Consider the following 13,652-nt stretch of genomic DNA (forward strand, 5'->3'; position numbering starts at 1 on the left):
GTTCTCTTTTATATGAACAACGTGGATTAATTTTGGCTTGTATGTTAATACATCGTACATATGCCATAAATTATTGACAAGAAAATGGTGTTTGTTAAACAAAAAACATGTTGTTTTGAAGAGGTGAAAGAAACACCACAGAAGGTGGAGTAATGTGCTTGTGGAAAGAGAAAAAGTATGGAACAACTCCTCGGCAGTAAGGTGCCGAAGGAGATTTTTTTTGAAAATTGCTTTTCCTCGGTAGTTAACTGCCGAGGAATTCCTCGGCAGTTAACTGCAGCCGGATTTTTAATTCCTCGGCAGTTAACTGCCGAGGGGGCAAAAACGTATTTTACATGTGTGCCACAGCATTATGTAATGTGTCAACAGCAATTTTCTTATGAGATTAACATGAACATTTTTATCTGGTTTTTCATGAAGTAAATGCCATGAAAGAGAAGGGTTTTTTGAATTCAAATGGAATGAAAAAGAGTTACCAGTGAGTGACCCATTTGATGAATTTGTTGGAGATGACATAGTAGCTTGATAAATCTGCTTGTGCATCCATGGATACAAAAAAAAAATGATTTTTTAGAAGCAACAACAAAAATTGCCCAATTCAAAAAAATCTATTTTTTTTCAAAATTATAATGGGTAGTTTCAGAAACAACAATAAAAAATACCCAATTCAACAAAATGGATTTTTTTTTAAATTGAAGTTATGGGTATGTTCAAAAACAGCAATAACAAGAACAAGTACAAACAATGGGTGGAGTGAGAATAATAAGGTAAAGATGAAGAAGATGATTTTTGTAGCATATTAGAAAGAGAATGGTTAGAAAGAGAAGGTAGAGGAAAGAATATGAATGTGAATATGTGAATGTAGCAGGGAAATTGAAGAAAAATTGAATGCAAGGAAATTGAAGATTGGGTTGGTTCTCTGTACCTTAACTACCGTTGAGTGCCCGCGGCTGTTAACTGCCGCCGGTTTGCAGAACAGTAGTTAACTGCCGATGGGGGCATTTTAGTATTTTACTTGTGTCAATAGGAAGTTTTCATTGTCAGAAAAGCAATTTTCTTTTGACTTTAACCCTTCTTAATATTTTTTATGGGAGATAAATATGTTTTCAAATGCTCTTTGAGCGCAAATAACTTTTTTTTTTTGGATCGAGATACAATCCATTCACTTTAAAATTACTAGCACAAAAGAAAGGAAAAAAAAATGTAAGTTTGTTTTTTTTGAACTCGGTTCCCATTCACGTTGTCCAATAAAATGACTTTAGAGGATTAAAAACAATAATTTTTTAATTTACAAATATGGATTCAAACAAAAAAAATTACATGCATTAAAAGAAATGTTATGGTAATTACATAACATTTAAGATTGTCATTGGATAAGTTCATCTTGTCATGGGAATTGAATCCGAGATAGGCGGTGACGCCTGTCCAGTTTGAATATGTTTCATGATGATATTGATAGGAACGATGGAGTACATGGATGCTTCTAAAATTCTTATCTCAGAATACATATACAGATGTTAGAACATAGAAACTGAATCTTTCTTTGCATTCCGGATTCATATTCTATAACATGAACCATTATTTTACACATTCAATATATAAACATGTCAACATACTGAAGCCAAATATGTTTAAAACCAAAGAATTGGGGATATGGCACATTTTGAATTTTATATGCATGTTAAAATTTCAGATTATAGAATCTAAACCAAAAGACAATATTTTATGTGGTCTGCAATGCATCAACAATTTACGTGGTCCACGACATATAATTTTTATTTTATTTTTTATAAAAGTGTGTTTGATTCATTTTCATTTTATAACATAGAACAATGAACACTTATCCAATCGAAATGAATTTTAACATAGTTGTAGTCTACAAGAGGAAAACCAACGTGTTTAGAATCTGTGTTGAATTTACATTGTATGGCTTAAATGATCAACTAGATCAAATTAGTGGTCATCTCAGCTGAGAACATACGCGGAGGATGGTCAATGTTGAATATCGTTATCCGTTGATCGACTCAGATGGACGAGTTCAGTTCACCCCGATGAAATTTCAGAGCAATGTTGATGCGAGAACTATGTTTTCAATATTTCGTGAGTATAGTTCGAAGGGGCCAATCGAGTTAGACGTTACCTTGGTGAGATCTGCTCGTGCTATTCAAGCAAGTTTGATTCACCGAAGACATAGAAATCATGGTGTGCATGGATGAACCAAATGAAGAAATATGTTTGTCTCATCCATTATCTTGTTTGTGTTTAATTTATGTTTTTAATTTATTTTACTTATGTTATTGTAATTGTTGTACTTAATTATGTTGTTATTAAGAAATATTATGTCTTTTGATAAAAATTTTGTTTTATGTCTTTTGACTACATTCGGACACTAGAATTCGAATTTGTAAAAACATGATTTGGATCCTAGAATACGAACGAGGAAAAATAAGAAATGGGTCATGCTAACTTATGTCTAAGGGCACATGTTAAGGATTCAATAAATGATAAATATTTATTACAAAACATTAAATTTTAATCTTTAAAATAATAAATTGACACAATATCTTAGATAAAATTTCCATTGTACTACCTCCGTCCCTAATTATAGGGCCCTTTTGAAAAAAATAACGGGAATTAAGATAGTGGATATTTGTATTAAATATGTTTGTAATTACTATTGTTTTTACAATTTTATCCTTTAAGAGAGAGGGTTGGTTTATGTTTTCAACATGTTATTTATGACTGATTGAAGAAAAAGATGTATAATAAATAGGGACATGTATGTAAAGAAATAATTAATGTAGTTGGAAATAGCAAAGGGGTCTTATAAAAAGGGACAAAAAAAATTCTCAAAATGGTCTTATAATTAGGGACGGAGGTAGTAAGTTCCTTAACACGTGCTCTAACATTTTTCATATAGTTGTGGCAGTGATTCTCACTTTTACATTGCAACCTACCTTTGATTCTCATTCTCAATCTCATATACAATGTCCTCCCCTACTCCTAATATGGACATAATCAGCACATTGCCAGATTCCGTTCTACACCACATCCTCTCATTTCTTCCTACCAAACAATCTGCTGCAACAAGCATCCTCTCCAAGAAATGGAACCAACTATGGCTCTCCGTTCTCACTCTTGATTTTGACGACCAAGGTTTTCCAAATTTCTCCGCTTTTAGACATTTTGTCTACTCAGTTCTGCTCATGCGTGACACTTCCTTACCCATCCGATCATTTCGTCTCAAATGTGGTTTCGTTCAAGGATGTGATCCATATGATATCAATCGATTTATTTGTGCAGCTGTAAAACGAGGAATTAATAATCTTACTTTAGACTTGTCTGGTACTAATGATGATTTTCAAATCCGATTGGATCCTATAATTTCCACTATTTTTAATTGCAGGAACCTTGTGGTTCTCAAGTTGAAGTCACTAAGAGTGTATTTTTGTCCTCGATTTGATTTTCCACTACTCAAAATTCTCCATTTGGATAGTGTTTACTTTTTTGGATTTCACGAAGGAGATTTTGATAAACTTATTGAGGCATGTCCTGTTGTAGAGCAATTGAAAGTAACAGATTTACAATATGGGTCGCCACATCTCGTTATGGTTCCTTCTAGAAAAGCACAAAAATCATACAGGCTACCATTTGTAATTTTAATTGGATAATCCCATTTTCATGGGTTTGTAGTGCATCATTTATTCGATTTGAACCGGTATGACAGTCACTTCTCACTAGCTAAAGTTACAATATAATTGTAAAACTTCTGTTTAAATTCTAATGTTTGTCTTTGATACTCTCACAGAACACCGATCAGCAAGTACACGCTTCTCATAACTTAACTCAGATAGAACTTAAATTTATGGAACTTTTTCAGAGTAAATCGAAGTATTTGGTCAAATTTCTCCAGCATTGCCCTAAGCTTCAAGATCTTACCCTTCATAAGGTTTATGTCCATGATGATTAATTTATAAGTTCTACTTTCATCCATTGTAGATTTTTTTCCTGATCTTCTTGTCTGTTCTTTGACAGCCTTATAAAGTTGAAATTGATGAGCATGATTTGAGCGAACCACAAACTGTACCTAGCTGCCTTTCTTCTAAATTACGAACATGCTCGCTTACAGGTTATAAAGGCACAAATTGGGAGTTTCGGTTAGCAGAGTACATTTTGAAGAATGGAAAAGTACTACACTCCGTGAAAATTAGTGCATCTTCGGAGGATTTAAATATGAAGCACCAAATGTTAATGAAACTAGCTTTGTGTCCAAGGGGATCGATTACATGTAAACTGTCATTTGATTGAGGAAGGTTAGGGCATGTATACACTAATCTCTAATTTCCTAATATTATTCTATATTCTAGATATGCAAAAGTAGCATGGGATAGTTTGAAAGGTATAAACTCATCTCGACCTCTATTTGTAATGTACTCGCTCATATTTATAAACTGTTTAGATTCATTGCATAATTAATGTATCTGGTCATTATTTGCGACGATAGTGGTCATTATTTGCAACATAGACTATTTAATGTCAATGTGTTGTAGAGAAAATATGCATGGTTTGATCTTAATTTGTTTTGGAAGTCTCAAATTCAACTTCAATATTACTCTCGGTCTCCCACCGGTAGCTTTTAGACTTTTATCACTTGTAACTTGTTGAATTTTGTTGGAAAATGTTAACAAATGTCTCCGATGTACTTAGAATCTTTAATAGTTACTCCCTCCGTCTCATAATACTTGACACAATTGACCTTATTACGCATGTCAATGCAACGACATTTTATATGATATTATTTACCTTTGTATATTAGTAGAAAAGTAAGGTCAAAGTAAGATAGATCAAAATTGCACATTTTCAAATGGGTCATCTATTGCGGAACGAAGGGTGTAATTTTTATTTGAAATTTGTAACATTTGACTTTTTTAAGGAAGACATCTTTTTTAAAAAATATTTTGTTTTCTTCAAAAAATACTTCCTCCGTCTCTAAATAATAGTCGTTTGTGCATGATTATTAAGGAAATGATTGATTGTGTTGATTTTAATGGTAAAATTAGTATTATTTATTAAAACACCCTTATTAATTGTAGTAAGCGGAGTAGTTAAGTTGTATGAAATTCAATAAATAAGGGTATAATAATGGGAAAAAAAATAATAAATGATGCATTCATATTTTAAAGTGACAATTATTTTGAGAATAAGAAAAAAATAGTAAAGAGACAAATATTATGAGACGGAGGGAGTAGTACTTTTTAAATCTTGTGTGCATAGGGACACTTGTTAACTTTACCTTGTTAACTAAATGCATCACATGCTTAACTTATTTCAAGCCACTCGTTTGGTAGATGAGGCTTGATTTTCTTTTACTGGTAATATGAATACTGGATGACCATGGAAATAACTTCAATTGATTACCATTTATTAACTTTATTTAGGTTGCTAAAAAAAACGTTATTTAGGAAAAGTAAAGAAAATTGAAGCTTGTTTCGATAAATGAAATAGTCCTTACTGGGCTTGTTTATATTTTTGTGATATACGGAATTTTTTATGTGTCTTCTTGTGTAACAAATTGTATTTAATTAAATTTTTTTTTAGTACACCATGCAAATGTGTTCAATTTTTCTATTGTTGCAAATAGTTTTTTTTTTTTTTATCAAAGCAATGAAAATAAATTGCAAAGAAAATTTATTTTAACCTTTCAATGCTTGACTAAAAAATCCTCATATAGTAATTTAGTTATACAAAAAATTTCTATTGTTGCATATAGTAATTTTAACCTTTCAATACTTGACTGAAAAATTCCTCATATTTGCTGGATTGTTCAAATCTTCTTTAAAGGAACAAATCTACTAAACTAAATATGAAAATAATTGTCCGTGCTTTTTACCATTTTGCCCTTCTGAGGGCATTTTCGTAATCCTGTAAATTGAGAGAAGGGCATTTTGGTAAAATCAACGGGCACTTGGGTAATATGAGAAAAGAGAAAGAGAGAAACGGGAACGAGAGAAACAGAAAGAACTCTCCTCCCTCTCTCTACTTCTCTCGACCTCCCCCCTTTCTTCCAATTCCTACCAAATTCATCAACCAAATCCATTCCAAATCAACATGCAAGCTTGGAAACTTAATCCTGGTAAGATGTTAGCTCAAATTCAAGCTTATTTCTTCAATTTGGTTTTTTCAGGTTTTTTTTTCTTTCCCAATTTGAGTTTTAGGTTTTCTGTTTTTCAGTTTTTTCTTTCTTTGTTTCTGCATTTTGGTTAATTGATTGCATGGTAAAGTTTTTTTTTCCTGTACAGATCAAAGAAGAAGAAGAAGAAGCCGAGGAAGAGAAAGAAGCAAGGTGAAATTAGAGTTTTGAAACCCAATCCCGTTTTCCTTCTTTGATCTGAAAAATACCAATATTTGGGATGAAATTTGTTTTAATTAAATTTTCATTCATCTCTCTAATGTATGATATTGTTTGTTTTTTGCATTTTGAATTTTAGATATGTTGCTAAATGAAGGGTGATATTGTTGTGTTAAGGTTTGTTGTATGCAGTTGCTTATAGAAGTTATGATTTTTGAAACCAATTGTAATTAACACAAACAAAAATCAATTTTCATTATTAGTTTGTTGGATTTAGGATGAATTTGTAGGTCCGGTGATTGAACAAGGATTTGGAATTTTTTGCAATGCAATTTGTATTGTGAAACGAAAATCGGAGAGGGTTTCGTCGCCGGTGATTGAATGGTTGCGCGTTACCGACTTAGACGACGGATAGTGATAATTTTGGTATCAATTTTTCTTTGATTGATTTTTAGGGGTTTTCATGTTTGGTTTTATTTCCCTTTTCATTGGTTAGTACCTTCTAATTAGTTTTTGTTTTTATATTGAGGTTTCAAATGCAAAAATTTACTGAGAAGATTGTTGATATGATGAAAGCAGAAAAGCTATTTGAGTCTCAGGGTGGTCCAATAATTATGTCTCAGGTATACTAAACATGCTGCTAACTTTCTACTTAATCTATCTTAGCTTTAAATTATCTAATGTTTTATTAATTGACTAGAACTTTTAATTTTGTGTAGATTGAAAATGAATATGGACCTATGGAGTATGAAATTGGTGCTCCTGGTACATCCTACACGAAACGGGCAGCAGATATGGCTATAGGACTCGGTATCAGAGTTCTGTGGATCATGTGTAAGCAAGATGATGCTCCTGATCCTGTTGTAAGTTCAGCTGAATTGTATCATTTTTTAAAAATACATTTTTATTCTTGATATAGTCTTTTATGCCTCCAAGGATTTCAGCTTCTAATTTCGACGTAAATAATTTTACAGATTAATACCTGCAATGGCTTCTATTGTGATTATTTCTTTCCAAATAAGGATTACAAACCAAAGATGTGGACAGAAGCTTGGACTGGCTGGTATTGATGCCTTGCTTCTTATTTCTTAGGTTTCCATAAGAAGAAGATAAATGCAAGCTAGATATAATATAAGTCGGACTATACATTACTTTTGTTCCTCTTTTATGTATGCAGCCACACACCTAACAAATTCTTACTAGAATTATGTTTGCCAATAAAAGTAAATAAATGGGTTTAAGTAATTCAATTTTTTAATGAAGTTGTTTTAGTGTCTGTATTTGATTCCTCTTTGATCGCAACAATACAAATGCAACAAACGGCGGGTTCTGCATCGTCTCCCACGATGTGGGTCAGCATTGGATGATGCATCATCATGCGGCTTTGGCAGCAGAAACTCAAATGGAGCTGATTCATATCAGTACTGCTCCATTGCTTGCAAGGTGATGACTACAATTTGACAATCATAACCATTTATTGTTCCCGTTCATTACACTTCTGAGTTATGACATATAGTTATTACTATCTTATCATTTTTTTTATTTGAACTTTCAGGTCAAGGATATGTCAAGAAAGTCTGGTGATAGAGTGTAATATGTTAGTCCATATAATAAGATTTATCAGTATATTCCCTAAAAAATAATTTTATGGAGCATAATTATTTGAGAGCATAATTAAGACATTGTATTTCCAAATAGCATGTAACGACATGATAATAGTACACTAATAAATGATTTTTCGTGACACTGTATTGTTTTATATATAAGGTTATTTTGATATGGTCATATGATTAGTACTTCTGTTGCAGGAAACATTGGTTTGGTTCCATAATTCTTTGGATTGAATGTTAGAGGTGACTAAATTTTTGTAAGTTTGGATTTAAATTTCTGTAAAATTTGAGTGTATTTGAAGTCCTGAAGGTTCAAGTAATTGCATAAGTGGTTTAGAGTAGCATTTTAATCATGAAACTAGCTCTATGGATTTTTGTGCTGCATAATTTGAGTCTCTCTTGTGTGTTTTATAAGGTTTTCTTTGGTTTCTAATGCAATAGCAGATGTGTTGCAAGAAGATAATTATCTCAAGAGCAGCATATATAGAGAAGAAGCTATTGAGGCAATTCTCTTTTTAATATCTTTTATCTTGCACTTACTTTTTTATATATAAGGTGATTTTGATCTGGTCATATGATTACTACTTTTGCTGCAGGAAACATTGGTTCGGTTCCATAATTTTTTGGATTGAATGTTAGAGGTGACTAAACAGAGTTTGTTGAAGTCATAGCATTCAGGTAACACTAATCATGTCATCAAGAAATTTAAATAATTTTTAATGAAATAAATTTGAAATAGTTACCATTGATTTTTTGAGTATACATTTATACAATGTGGTTATGAATTCTGATGAACTTCATGATAAATTCTAGGCATGTACACAATGTGGCATTTGAGAAATCAGATTTGTTCTTCATCTGCATTGTTAATTCATATGTCTTTGGTAGAAATTTTTTAGATTTTTTGTGTGGAGGGTGGGATTAATGTTTAGCTTTAGCTGCAGTTGTTCTTAGATAATCCCCTCTTCAGTTTTTTCTGTTTTATTTGGTTCCACTAAGCTTGCAAATTTATTGACATTGTTATGTTCTAGAGGCAGTGACAAGCTCGTCTGTATAGCAAAAGCGTGAATTTCTATTTATGATATTTGAGAGGCAATCAAATTAAAGGTATAATCCTGGTTTTTTAATCATGGCTTGAATTTCTATGATGTATGATTTTCTATTTTCATTTTCATGCAGTAAAAGGTGGATAGAAATTAGATATGTGGAAGTTTGTACAAATGAGTGTTGTGTTTGTAGTTTTGGATTGATTTTGCTTCAGTTTTGTTTTAGATATTTTAAATATTTGGATTCAGTTTTGTATGAAAGCAAGTGTTGTTAAATTCTGACGATGAAGTTGAAGACTTCACTGCTCCATCTGATGCTGTGAAGATCAATCTGAAGAAGGCGAAGCAGATGATCCCGCAGATGTTTATGGATAAAGATGATGCATATGTATCATCTGATGAGGAAACTGAGGAGAGGCTAGCCAAACAGTCCCTCTCTTATAGAGTTGTGAGTTCTTGCTTCTCAGCTACTATAGTAAATGTATTGTTGTCACTTTGATTTTGGCAGAAGTTTATTGCATTTCCATCTTTGCATGCACTAAGGTACTCATGTGATGAAATGATGATTATTTTTGTTTTCATATCAAAATTGTAATGTGTAACAGGAGAAGAACGCTCAATTCTTTTCACCGGCTGAAGATGAAAGCAGCAGGGGAGTTTTCAATCTCATAAAGAAATTAAATGTTGTTCCTGATACCAAGATAAAAGGAAGAACTCCATGTAAGATCTATTAATTTTAGTATTTCACGAAATTGGCAAAACCTATGCAATGTACACCAATCAGGCTTCAAGATTATGACAATGCTAACGGTTTGTTCCATTATTGTATGCTGCAGCCATATTTGATATGCCACACATTGGCCAAAACATAACTAAATCATCAAAGGTAGGTTACTTTGAACTGCTAGAACATAGCTATTTTACCTGATGAAGTGCTCCTTTATCCCAGCAAATTTGTTAAATAAAATTGTAGGGGGTCTATATATGTAGATGTTTTTCTGACAACTTCAGTATATACTTGAACCACAAAACTGTTTTTATCAGCAATACAGAATTATGTTTAATGTGATTATTTCTGAGTTATTTTGTTTTAAATATTTCAGTCATCTTTTATCGGTCGAGCTTCAAATCAATTTATGCCTTCTTCTCAAAAGCATGGATCAAGCAAGGTCCGATCATCATATATATTTGGGAGAGATGACAGCAACAGCAGACCTTCAGTGTTGATGTCAGAGGATTCTTCAGATACGGTAATGACTATCAGAAATTCAAATTTATTTGTACTGCATTTATTTATAAGGGAAGAAGTATCTCTTAATGCAATTGCAGCCATATATATAAATCTACCTTTTTTAATTTGATGTATTGAGCTTGATTCTATCTTAATCATTTATAAGTCTTACGGGACCAAACTTTCCCTTTTGTAAGGGTTTGTGAATAAACTGTTCCTTTGGTATGAATTCTGATATGTGATTATATTTTTTTCTGTGGTTGCGGAAAATTAATAGAAAACCTTTGCTTGAAGCCGTAGAGAAGATGAAAGAAGGTACGCACACAAATCATGTTGTGCCGAAAATCCTTCCAAATATGAATAAGAGTTCTTTTTGATTCATCATTTTTAGTCCTTACTGACCTCTGCATTGTATTAATTTCATGTAATGTGTATCTTTCCAAATGTGGCCAACTGTGTGCAGTAATGAGGTTGTGACTGCACACAACCCGGACCAATCATTAGCATGGTTGGATGGAGGAAACTGACATTGTTTGTTTATTGAGCAGGGTGGTTAAGAAGTTTCATTGCAGACTACGGAGTACCATTCTTGGTAGTGGTGTGGACAGCTTTATCATTTACTGTAGTAGCAAATAAAGTACCTTCTGGAGTTCCAAGAAGACTCATTGCACCTTTGGCTTGGGAATCTGCATCATTACATCACTGGACAGTAATCAAGGTAAAACAACTTATAGCATATTGAAAACCATTGGACTTTGTTATATCTTTTGTTTGATAAATATCTTACACATAAGCACTTTAATTAAGTTATGTATCCAAACATGACATAGTTTTGGAAGTTACTGACATAATTTCTACTGCAGGATATGGGGAAGGTTTCTCTGGAACATATTTTTGCTGCTTTTGTTCCAGCCTTAATGATAGCAGGGCTTTACTTCTTTGACCATAGTGTTGCATCCCAACTGGCACAACAAAAGGAATTCAATCTCAAGAAACCTTCGGTGTATCACTATGACATATTGTTACTAGGATTCATGGTATATATTTATATTTTATATATAATATCTTGTATGGAGATGTTTAATTGTCACTCACATTAATGATACCAGCAGAACTAATGCTTTTCTTTGAATCAAACATTTAGACTTTGCTTTGTGGACTAATTGGTTTGCCTCCTTCAAATGGAGTTCTGCCTCAATCCCCTATGCACACTAAGAGTCTGGCTGTTCTCAAGAAACAGGTGTGTAAATGAGTATTGATAATTGTAATTTTGTATTGAGTAGCAAGGTTGAATTTGATATTAGGGGTTTGTTTGGATTGACTTATTTGAGCTTATATATTGGTATAAGCATTTGCGAGACAGTTTGAGAGAGATTATGAAAACAAATTATGACATACAAATAAGCTGTTTTCTGCTTACTTTCATAAGCTCTCAAGGATAGCCTATGATCACATGTTACATGGTATTTGAAAATAATTTGACTTTTATCTTTTTTTTTATAGATAAAATTTATATGATAAGTGATTATGCTATAAACTCTTGATTAAGTTGTTTATATACACAAAGCCTGGATATGGTGATTCATTTTCCTTTGAACTGTAGTTGATCAGGAGAAAGATGGTTAAAAGTGCCAAGGAAAGCATAGGGAAGAAAGCTAGCAACTCTGGAATATATGAAACGATGCAAGCAGTGTTTATAGAAATGGATAATGATCCTAATGTAAGCCTACACCTTCTGATCCTCTCATCCTTTTGCTAATAAATATATTCGGCAATTGTTATATATGTTTTTTATTATTAATTCATATTATATTTTGATCTTTGCCCCGTCCTATAAAATTCTGGTTCTGAACCTGCCGACACGGACGTCAAACACGACACGAATAATAACTAAATTACTAATTGTTCCTGAGCATGGTTCTGAACCTGCCCTTGGATTTGATTTTGTGAAATTGAGTGAGATGACATAAAAAATTAGGTTGTTTTGCATGATTAGACATTCCCCCAAATGAATGCATTGATTTTTTATTGTTATTATTTGATTTTCTATGTTTCTATATGTTTTCTATTGGACTGAAATGACAAGAATTGCTCAAAGTATAATCTGTGGGAAAGTATAACATCGTTGTTAAGAATTGGTATCAGTAGGTGTGATGGTATCTATGGATTAAATTCTTTTTATGTACAAGTGTAAATGTAATTGGTACTTTTCTGTAAACCTTTCTCATGACATCCTGTATCTTTGAGTATTTAACTTTAATAAGTGTGACTTCTATAATTACTTTTGTTTAAACATTACGAGACTTATAGGCTAATATGAATCATTTGTACGGGATTCTCCTATGCTACATCCTGCACAGCAGTACTTGAAATTGAGATCTCTTGGTGCTCCTGCGGTTCTTCTTTCATTAGCAATGCAGGGAGTTTTTCGAGGATTTAAAGACACTAAAACTCCTTTATATGCCACTGGTATGTATGCCTTGACAAACTTCAATTGTTATTTGCTATAGTTCTGATGGATCTGCTACAAAAGAGCCAAAGCTGGTTGATTCAACCAACAAAGATGATGTTGCCGCAGTTGATTCAGTTGTGACTCCAACTAGCAAATCTTTGGGAAAGCGATCTGCTGATAGCGTCAAATCAGCAGATGATATTGTTTTGATTGATTGTGACAAAAGAGCCTAAGCTGGTGCGTGTTAAGGTTGAAGCCGATGAGTGAAGTCTCTTGAAAGATTATCGAGTTTTGGTTGTGTTGCTGATGTCCAAGTCCGTCGTCCTTTCATTTTGTTTTGTTTTTTCTTTTAATTGCTGCATTGAAGTTTTCAGTTATGTTTTGCTGCTGCCAGACTTATGGTGTTTTTATGTATGACATTATCAGTTTATAGTATTTTGTTTCCGTTAATGATTGTTTTCGAATTATAAGTTGTGCACAGAAATTTCTCAATCAATTGAATTATGGTTTTGTGTTTTGAAAGACCTGTTATACTTTTCATTTATTTCTATTGCGCATAATGTATATGAAGGCTCATTTATATGTACTTCCAACTGTGCAAATACAGTAGAAGACTTACAGATTATCAGCACAATCTAAATTCTTAGACAGGTAAGATCCTGATGTAGTAAACCTCAAATATGTTTTGTCCATTCAATGTTCCTTGATGCTTCACTAATAGTGACGTATCATTCTAGCAAATAAAATCAATCCCTTGGCAATTGTAGCATAATAATTTGTCATGGCCATGAAACTTATGATTGTAAATACATTGCAATTATGGGATTTGATATTGAGTGATATGATTCCTATTTATATGCAACCCTCTGCTCTGTAACATATGCGGAAAATAAGGGTTTGATACTAATTGATTCAAGTTAATTCTATTTTATTATTTTGCATTATGTAGTATATATTTTGTGGA

General features: G+C 32.6%; 3 protein-coding genes across 39 annotated transcripts; all 3 read left to right on the forward strand.

Moving 5' to 3' along the window:
• Nucleotides 1-2,920: 2,920 nt before the first annotated feature.
• Nucleotides 2,921-4,537, forward strand: LOC146919453 (F-box/LRR-repeat protein At3g58930-like). Its single transcript, XM_085712809.1, has 3 exons — nucleotides 2,921-3,497; nucleotides 3,809-3,949; nucleotides 4,036-4,537. The coding sequence occupies exons 1-3, from the start codon at nucleotides 2,988-2,990 to the stop codon at nucleotides 4,306-4,308; spliced, it is 924 nt and encodes a 307-aa protein (XP_085568935.1). The 5' UTR covers nucleotides 2,921-2,987; the 3' UTR covers nucleotides 4,309-4,537.
• A 1,422-nt stretch (nucleotides 4,538-5,959) lies between these two features.
• Nucleotides 5,960-7,761, forward strand: LOC146919454 (beta-galactosidase 1-like). Of its 2 annotated transcripts, none has more exons than XM_085712852.1 (6): nucleotides 5,960-6,133; nucleotides 6,300-6,343; nucleotides 6,879-6,972; nucleotides 7,069-7,212; nucleotides 7,324-7,412; nucleotides 7,622-7,761. In XM_085712852.1, the coding sequence occupies exons 1-6, from the start codon at nucleotides 5,975-5,977 to the stop codon at nucleotides 7,632-7,634; spliced, it is 543 nt and encodes a 180-aa protein (XP_085568978.1). In that variant the 5' UTR covers nucleotides 5,960-5,974; the 3' UTR covers nucleotides 7,635-7,761. The 2 variants fall into 2 exon arrangements, with proteins under 2 accessions (XP_085568978.1, XP_085568977.1); XM_085712851.1 differs by having other exon boundaries at nucleotides 7,613-7,750.
• LOC146919455 (boron transporter 4-like) lies at nucleotides 7,653-13,210 on the forward strand. 36 transcript variants are annotated; one of them, XM_085712816.1, is made up of 16 exons: nucleotides 7,653-7,792; nucleotides 7,905-7,946; nucleotides 8,158-8,216; nucleotides 8,401-8,462; nucleotides 8,556-8,637; nucleotides 8,993-9,066; nucleotides 9,255-9,453; nucleotides 9,611-9,725; nucleotides 9,842-9,891; nucleotides 10,109-10,255; nucleotides 10,514-10,551; nucleotides 10,785-10,954; nucleotides 11,100-11,273; nucleotides 11,381-11,476; nucleotides 11,840-11,956; nucleotides 12,597-13,210. In XM_085712816.1, exons 11-16 carry the CDS (start codon nucleotides 10,542-10,544, stop codon nucleotides 12,744-12,746), a joined length of 717 nt encoding a protein of 238 aa, XP_085568942.1. In that variant the 5' UTR covers nucleotides 7,653-7,792; nucleotides 7,905-7,946; nucleotides 8,158-8,216; nucleotides 8,401-8,462; nucleotides 8,556-8,637; nucleotides 8,993-9,066; nucleotides 9,255-9,453; nucleotides 9,611-9,725; nucleotides 9,842-9,891; nucleotides 10,109-10,255; nucleotides 10,514-10,541; the 3' UTR covers nucleotides 12,747-13,210. The 36 variants fall into 36 exon arrangements, with proteins under 36 accessions (XP_085568942.1, XP_085568972.1, XP_085568952.1 ...); XM_085712846.1 differs by having other exon boundaries at nucleotides 12,747-13,210; XM_085712826.1 differs by having other exon boundaries at nucleotides 9,302-9,453.
• The last annotated feature ends 442 nt before the right edge of the window (nucleotides 13,211-13,652 follow it).

The sequence above is a fragment of the Medicago sativa genome, chromosome 5, assembly GCF_051527215.1.
Source record: "Medicago sativa cultivar Bolivia chromosome 5, Bolivia_mono, whole genome shotgun sequence".
NCBI lineage: Eukaryota > Viridiplantae > Streptophyta > Magnoliopsida > Fabales > Fabaceae > Medicago > Medicago sativa.

Excerpts from the sequence above, each read along its gene's own strand:
- LOC146919453 (XM_085712809.1), top strand. The coding sequence starts at position 2,988 with ATGTCCTCCCCTACTCCTAATATGGACATAATCAGCACATTGCCAGAT. Across the intron at positions 3,498-3,808 it reads AAATTCTCCATTTGGATAGT|AACACCGATCAGCAAGTACA; the intron begins GTTTACTTTTTT and ends ATACTCTCACAG. Across the intron at positions 3,950-4,035 it reads AAGATCTTACCCTTCATAAG|CCTTATAAAGTTGAAATTGA; the intron begins GTTTATGTCCAT and ends GTTCTTTGACAG.
- LOC146919454 (XM_085712851.1), top strand. The coding sequence starts at position 5,975 with ATGAGAAAAGAGAAAGAGAGAAACGGGAACGAGAGAAACAGAAAGAAC. Across the intron at positions 6,134-6,299 it reads AGCTTGGAAACTTAATCCTG|ATCAAAGAAGAAGAAGAAGA; the intron begins GTAAGATGTTAG and ends TTTCCTGTACAG. Across the intron at positions 6,973-7,068 it reads GTCCAATAATTATGTCTCAG|ATTGAAAATGAATATGGACC; the intron begins GTATACTAAACA and ends AATTTTGTGTAG.
- LOC146919455 (XM_085712816.1), top strand. Across the intron at positions 10,955-11,099 it reads ATCACTGGACAGTAATCAAG|GATATGGGGAAGGTTTCTCT; the intron begins GTAAAACAACTT and ends TTTCTACTGCAG. Across the intron at positions 11,274-11,380 it reads TATTGTTACTAGGATTCATG|ACTTTGCTTTGTGGACTAAT; the intron begins GTATATATTTAT and ends TCAAACATTTAG.